This window comes from Zootermopsis nevadensis, unplaced genomic scaffold, assembly GCF_977971745.1.
Source record: "Zootermopsis nevadensis isolate Lab colony 2312 unplaced genomic scaffold, Znev_1.0 Znev_ptg000022l, whole genome shotgun sequence".
NCBI classification, from domain to species: domain Eukaryota; kingdom Metazoa; phylum Arthropoda; class Insecta; order Blattodea; family Termopsidae; genus Zootermopsis; species Zootermopsis nevadensis.
Window position 1 is genome coordinate 4,178,696 of NW_028259154.1, and position 8,223 is coordinate 4,186,918.

At 42.3% G+C, this 8,223-nt stretch overlaps 1 protein-coding gene across 1 annotated transcript; it reads right to left on the reverse strand.

Moving 5' to 3' along the window:
* Positions 1 to 625: 625 nt before the first annotated feature.
* On the reverse strand, positions 626 to 3,187 carry LOC147872947 (uncharacterized). Its single transcript, XM_087353544.1, has 2 exons — positions 3,111 to 3,187; positions 626 to 1,681 (listed from the first exon to the last, which is right to left on the reverse strand). Exons 1-2 carry the CDS (start codon positions 3,120 to 3,122, stop codon positions 1,109 to 1,111), a joined length of 585 nt encoding a protein of 194 aa, XP_087209670.1. The 5' UTR covers positions 3,123 to 3,187; the 3' UTR covers positions 626 to 1,108.
* Between the last annotated feature and the right edge of the window lie 5,036 nt (positions 3,188 to 8,223).

The window sequence follows — 8,223 nt, forward strand, 5'->3', positions numbered from 1 at the left end:
TCACTTATGAAACTAAAATGTGTTCACGTAATGAAGTGAACTGGATGTTTTGACACAGTTTCTAAGCAAAGTATGTTACAATTCCACACACAAACTACCGCTTGTAGCCAAACCTGATAATTTTAATTGGCATATCCTCTGATAGTTACTAACAAACACTGAAAAACAAACCTGTTTGCTTAGAATAGTGAGCAATGTTACGCGTGGTTCATAAATCTGTGTTGTACTCTAGAAGAAAACAATTAATTCCTGTCCTTTGGCATGACAGCGAGAGGTCATCGCGTCCACAAACTTTTTCCGTTCTTGTGCTCTGTACACATCACCGCTTACACCAGCTCCGGGCAAAACAGTGTCAAGGCACAAGCGACTATTAACCTTTAACTTACCACACAAACTCTGGGAGACTACAGGATATTTCATAACTGAATAAATGCGTAACGTTTTTATCAGACGTATATCCGCATGTTTCAGTCCAACAAGACGATAATTACACGAGGTGTGGGCTACGTCCGGCTTTATCCTTCGCGGACTGTAAAGTTAGTTTACAATATCTTATTCCAAGGTCAAAATCGGTGACAGATAAAGTTAAGTGGGATTAATCAGTTCAATGAATTAATACATAAAAACCGTAAGTGGGTAAAATATTGTATTTATATTGCCATTTTACAAATAAGTTAATATACAAAAGAGTATACAAAACCTATACAGTAAATATAACATGTGAGGATCTTTCCTAAATGCAAGAATTCCTTAAGTTGTAAATTATAGGATACATTTTTCGTATTTTACACTTGATATATATTTCCACTTAAGTAAGTTACGTTTCAATACTGCAGTTGTCTACATTAGCTTCGGAACTTGAAAACATTACCACTCTACTTCCAAGATAATATTTCCAGACAGTTTATTATAACATTCTTCCATTTTTTTTTTCACTAAAAAGATGTTTGGAAATATCCAGATTAGATATTTATCAAGAATGATATAAGTTACGTCGAACTTGCATGCAGACAATGACATTTTCCCCAGATTCATTCTGCGAACACTAATTTCTTTAAAAAAAAAGTCAAGATATGATGTTCTTAAGACCCTTACTGGCCTGAGGTATTTAGTGATGCCCAAAGCTAATTCCGCCGTGACTGAAGCTCGAACCTCCTACCTCATGTGCTCCAAAGCTCTCATGGCCTTTTAATAAGAGAGGGAGAACTTTATTTTCAACGAATATAGGCTTTTCCACAGGGACAGGGACGGGATGAGGAACAGGGACCTTGATAGGGACACTGACTGGATAAGGCACGGGTTTCTCGACGGGGTAAGGCACGGGCTTCTCCACTGGGACAGGGTACGGTTGAGGAACGTGGACGGGGTACGGTCTGTCTATGGGCACAGGCACTGGTACCTTGAAGGGGACAGGTATTTTTCTCTCGACAGTAACTGGGTACGGTTGTGGAACTGGGACCTTTACTTCCTTCGTTATCGTGATGGCCTTAACTTCGCCATGGTGCCCAGAGGTCGCTCCGAACCCGTGGCTAGGAAAATCGAAACTTCCGTGGTCCCCTATGTCAAAACCAGCGGACCCATACCCGAAGTCGAACACTCCTCGTTTCTCCGTCTTTCCATCTTTCTTCTTTCCTTCTTCGTCGGCTGAAGCCACAGCAGAAAGGAGCAGAACGCAACACACCTATCACAAAAAAATTAATTCTGTATTCATCAGAGATTCATTTTGCAGTCGTTCGTGACGAGGTGCTACGAGCAAAACAGAACTACTGAACATAATTTTAATAAACTTCTTTTGTGGTAATCTTTGTACAATGCACAACTTTAGCTGGGGACGTTTTAAGATATTATAATATCATTAAGTTGTGATCTTTATTTTCGATGTCTTACGAATTATTGTAGGCAGGCATGTGAAGTTTTGATGTCAGACAGTGCGAGTTAATAATTTTAAAAGGACTGGAAACACCGCACGGCTTTGATATTGAATTTTGCGCCGTTAAACATATAGAAACAAAGTCCTAATAGAGGAGAATATGCGAAAATGTGCATCAATAATTGTTACAAGAATAAACTTATGCTAGATATATTACAAGCCTGTATAGAATTCAATACGTTGCCTTTAAAAAAAACTTTATTGTTTAATTTACAATGCTATAGGAATTTTACAGTTTTAAGCTTTGTTCAGTTTAACTCTGATCCGTAAATAATATTACGTAACATTCCAAATCTTGGAACGTATGTTACCGTAGTCTGAAATTTTTAATAACGTAAGTACGAAATTCTGAATTTGGCTTTCATATACACGTATGCTATAATTTACATATATAGACAAATGACCTGGTATTTAACGAACCCTATACGCTTCATACTAGAAAGACGTAGGAAAACGCGTGCAGATACGTGTCTTCGTGTTAAGTGGTCGATACTGCTGACCGTTGTAACCAAAATTTAAACTTTTATGACAAATTTGGACCTAGGAAGAATGAAATAAGTGGGGAATTTGGAAAATTATATAACTAGGAGATGCACGAATTGTACACGTGACCAAGCCCAGTGAGAATAGTGAAATCTAGGAGGCTTCGTATTTACTTAACGCATATATTTCTCTTTAATTGTCTGCTATATTTGCTGTATTAAAACAAGATTTTAACGTTCTCAAATTGCCAGATAATATTCAACTCTAAAAAAAATAATACTAGCAAGTCATAAAATATTGAAGGTGTTAATATTATAAATTTTGTCCCAAAAATGTTTACGATTCCTTAACTAATAACCAAATAACATATTAAGTCTGTGAACGGAACCAGTGACTCCCCTTGTGTGCAGTGTTGAAACACTTCAGCAACGAATTAACGCCTTCGAAGAGGTTTCTCTATCGAATTTCTATGTGTATTAGTTTCTGCATCCAAAATACGCACGAGTACGCTGCACATTTTGGACTTTATACCCTGTAAACGCATCGTTACTTTACGAAACTTGGTTATTAATATCGTCCGGGAAACTTTATCTCAAATGCAACAATTTTCTTGTCTAAAATATAAGTTCAGTTTCCGCAATTTAAAAAAAAAAAGATTTACGTGTAAATAATGTTAACGAAAACTTTGTGTACTTACAAGAAACTTCATGTTGTTTTGTGCGAAATGTGAATGCAGCAAGTGAGATGGTTGTGACTTATATATATGTAGTCCTAATCACAACACTTTCCCTGTTCCCTCCCTCTTATTTTCATCTGAGGACGCGCTTTGCATATGCTACCGACGTAATCCTGCGCCGTGTGGTCCAGTGACCAACTTATTCACTTCCTACATAACTGATTAAAGGCTAGTCATTGTAGCAATCCTCAGTCAACAGCTGTTTAACGCCTGCAACAGAAGTTGTCCTGCGTCTCACAAATTAACATTTCCTTAATTAACACCACTCTGTCATTTACGCAGGTCGCCAATTATTGCTAGGATAGTGACATTTAGACAAATGCCATGGCAGCTGAATTCGAGCAATGCAATCTCTTGATAGAATCAAACTAACTAAAATGGCTTACCGAACCCGAAGGTTCATCACCGAATTAACCAAAGCCCTGTCCTGGGCCAACAATATCCAGTCTCCTTCAACTCCTATCTCCCATAGATCCCGCCTGACATTATCCTCCCATCTACGTCTAGGTCTCCCCAGCGGTCTCTTCCCCTCAGGCTTCCCAAATAGTGGACCCAACCAACCAGATGGCTTACCGAACACGAAAGTTCATCACCGAATTAACCAAAGCCCTCCTGGGCCAACAAAATCCAGTCTCCTTCAACTCCTATCTCCCATAGATCCCGCCTGAGATTATCCTCCCATCTACGTCTAGGTCTCCCCAGCGGTCTCTTCCCCTCAGGCTTCCCAAATAGTGGACCCAACCAACCAGATGGCTTACAGAACCCGAAGGTTCATCACCGAATTAACCAAAGCCCTCCACCGGACCCTGTCTCCTTCAACTCCTATCTCCCATAGATCCCGCCTGAGATTATCCTCCCATCTACGTCTAGTTCTCCCCAGAGGCCTCTTCCCCTCAGGCTTCCCAAATAGTGGACCCAATCAACCAGATGGCTTACCGAACCCGGAGGTTCATCACCGAATTAACCAAAGCCCTCCACCGGTCCCCGTTCTGGGCCAACAAAATCCAGTCTCCCTCAATTCCTATCCCGTCTGACATTATCCTCCCATCTACGTCTAGGTCTCCCCAGCTGCCTCTTCCCCTCAGGCTTCCCAAATAGTGGACCCAACCAACCAGATGGCTTACAGAACCCGAAGGTTCATCACCGAATTAACCAAAGCCCTCCACCGGACCCTGTCTCCTTCAACTCCTATCTCCCATAGATCCCGCCTGAGATTATCCTCCCATCTACGTCTAGTTCTCCCCAGAGGCCTCTTCCCCTCAGGCTTCCCAAATAGTGGACTCAATCAACCAGATGGCTTACCGAACCCGGAGGTTCATCACCGAATTAACCAAAGCCCTCCACCGGACCCTGTCTCCTTCAACTCCTATCTCCCATAGATCCCGCCTGATATTATCCTCCCATCTACGTCTAGTTCTCCCCAGAGGCCTCTTCCCCTCAGGCTTCCCAAATAGTGGACCCAATCAACCAGATGGCTTACCGAACCCGGAGGTTTATCACCGAATTAACCAAAGCCCTCCACCGGACCCTGTCCTGGGCCAACAAAATCCAGTCTCCTTCAACTCCTATCTCCCATAGATCCCACCTGAGATTATCCTTCCATCTACGTCTAGGTCTCCCCAGCGGTCTCTTCCCCTCAGGCTTCCCAAATAGTGGACCCAACCAACCAGATGGCTTACGGAACCCGAAGGTTCATCACCGAATTAACCAAAGCCCTCCACCGTTCCCTGTCCTGGGCCAACAAAATCCAGTCTCCTTCAACTCCTATCTCACATAGATCCCGCCTGAGATTATCCTCCCATCTACGTCTAGTTCTCCCCAGAGGCCTCTTCCCCTCAGGCTTTCCAAATAGTGGACCCAATCAACCAGATGGCTTACCGAACCCGGAGGTTCATCACCGAATTAACCAAAGCCCTCCACCGGTCCCCGTTCTGGGCCAACAAAATCCAGTCTCCCTCAACTCCTATCCCGTCTGACATTATCCTCCCATCTACGTCTAGGTCTCCCCAGCTGCCTCTTCCCCTCAGGCTTCCCAAATAGTGGACCCAACCAACCAGATGGCTTACAGAACCCGAAGGTTCATCACCGAATTAACCAAAGCCCTCCACCGGACCCTGTCTCCTTCAACTCCTATCTCCCATAGATCCCGCCTGATATTATCCTCCCATCTACGTCTAGTTCTCCCCAGAGGCCTCTTCCCCTCAGGCTTCCCAAATAGTGGACCCAATCAACCAGATGGCTTACCGAACCCGGAGGTTCATCACCGAATTAACCAAAGCCCTCCACCGGACCCTGTCTCCTTCAACTCCTATCTCACATAGATCCCGCCTGAGATTATCCTCCCATCTACGTCTAGTTCTCCCCAGAGGCCTCTTCCCCTCAGGCTTTCCAAATAGTGGACCCAATCAACCAGATGGCTTACCGAACCCGGAGGTTCATCACCGAATTAACCAAAGCCCTCCACCGGTCCCCGTTCTGGGCCAACAAAATCCAGTCTCCCTCAACTCCTATCCCGCCTGAGATTATCCTCCCATCTACGTCTAGGTCTCCCCAGCTGCCTCTTCCCCTCAGGCTTCCCAAATAGTGGACCCAACCAACTAGATGGCTTACCGAACCCGAAGGTTCATCACCGAATTAACCAAAGCCCTCCACCGGACCCTGTCCTGGGCCAACAAAATCCAGTCTCCTTCAGCTCCTATCTCCTATAGATCCCGCCTGAGATTATCCTCCCATCTACGTCTAGGTCTCCCCAGCTGCCTCTTCCCCTCAGGCTTCCCAAATAGTGGACCCAACCAACTAGATGGCTTACCGAACCCGAAGGTTCATCACCGAATTAACCAAAGCCCTCCACCGGACCCTGTCCTGGGCCAACAAAATCCAGTCTCCCTCAACTCCTATCTCACATAGATCCCGCCTGAGATTATCCTCCCATCTACGTCTAGGTCTCCCCAGCGGTCTCTTCCCCTTAGGCTTCCCGACTGATACCCGGTGCACACCTCTTGTCCCATCTCTACGAATACAAATAAAACGAAGAATTGCTAACTTTTTAGTACGAAACTAATTTTTTTTAATTTTTTTTTACAAAATATAAATAATTGCCATGGGCATCTGTTATACATCATTTAACGTACGTGTTAGGACCTATTTTTAAAATCCGAACAAGTGACACACTGAAATAAATCTTGCAATATAAAAATCGTCAGGTCCTGAGGACAAACCCAGGCTTAGACCACACCCACCAGAGATTAAGTTGGGATTCAATTTTCGGCTCTAAATTCTCCAACGCTACATGTCAAAGAAACGGTTTCCGAGGGTCGCAGGCAGCCATTGCTCCGGGAGGATGTCGGAACATTTTTTAATGAATTAAAACAGCCGGATTACTTCACGTCGGGAGTTGATTCCAGCCAGTTATTGGAAGATAATTATTTCTCGGATCAGGAAACACTGATTTTGAAAAATTCAAGTTTCGGCTCTAGAGGGAGAAAGTGGAACATTTTTGGAAAAGTCAAATTTCGTTTCAAACTGCAGATCCACGCTTTGTAGGCTGTCCGCCCTTCCTGCTTATCGAATATGGACACAGCTACCCCGGAGGTTTGGTCGACCTGAGATGGAAGTAAGATGCATTCCAGTGTTTCTGCTACAAAAAGTTATCGTGAGTCTCGGCAGGTGACGCTAGTGCTTTAAGCGAGACTTTGTGATACCACGGAGTGAAACCAGATGGCAGAGTTTATTATTATGCTCGTAGTACATTTAGTAGTTGATTTTAAATTACATTCTGTGCATGGATTCATCAAACATTGCAAAAAGTGAAGTGCGGTATGATGAAACAGTGACCGTCTTAGACATTAGTATTGAAAGTATATCGGATATTAGTCATTCCATTTCAGTTCAACAAATTTCCCAAAAAAATCGGTTGCACACAATATCAACAAATTCTGTTCAAATATATATACCAAAAGTGTAGTCCCTTCAGAGTTACCACGTACATTTTGATAGTGTTCTGTGAATTAGCTTTGAAGATATACTGATTCCCTGATAACAGTACATTGTACAGAAACAGCCAAAGTAATTTTCTTTCAGGTTTGGACTACCATAACCATACTACCATAGTTGCTTACACATGTTCTTATTTTAATATTGTAGATACCTAAAGAGTAGTTGTAGTGAATATTTGTGCTGTTGCTTGTGGTAAACAATTTGATGGTTTATTTCAGGTCACAACATTTCATAATCCATCCAAAAACTGAGATTATGGTGTCACATACCTCAGAACTGTTGATATATGAAAATATGAAACTCTGTATACATTACCACCTAAAGGAGTACTCTTGAAGAGTATTAATATTGAATCTGGAGCTTTATGTAAACCTCAAATAATAGAAGTGAAAAAAATGGCAAGTTTGTTATATTGTACAAAATGTCCAGTTACGTGCCTCGCTTTGTTTGACAGATCACACACACTTTGCCATTTATAACAGAGTCATATTGAAATATGGTAAATAATAAACTCAAAATTCAGAAAAGCATTTAATGTATCACAAAGGGCATTAGTTTAATACGTCGTCACTAAATTTCCTAACCTAAAAAAGGTTATGTGCTTCAGTGATTGTGATGCAGCATAATACAGGAAAAGAAGAAAATTTATCGACATTGGCCATGAACAAGATTTTGGTCCCTCTGCCATTTCCTTGTAGCAGACTATGGGAAGGGTTTAGCAGATGAAATGGGAGGGACTGTGGAAAAGCTCGCTGCAGAGACAATAATAATCAGATTCGAATTCAGAGCTCGTGGACTGTGAATTTTATTGTACTTCAGTTATCTGAGTACTGTCTGAAGCGAGAGCTTGAAAATACACTCTTGATAGTCATCCTTCAGGTGGTAATGCATACAGAGTTTTCATTCTGTTAACATTTCTGAGATGTGTGACATCACGTATCTCGCTTATGAAAATTATATAATTTTGTAGTGACTAGCAACAATCAAGTAATTTTGTCCTATTTTCTCATACATCTACAGTTTCAGGGTAACGTAATGTGAATTTAATCAGGGGTTCCAGAGTCAGTGCCATGTTTAA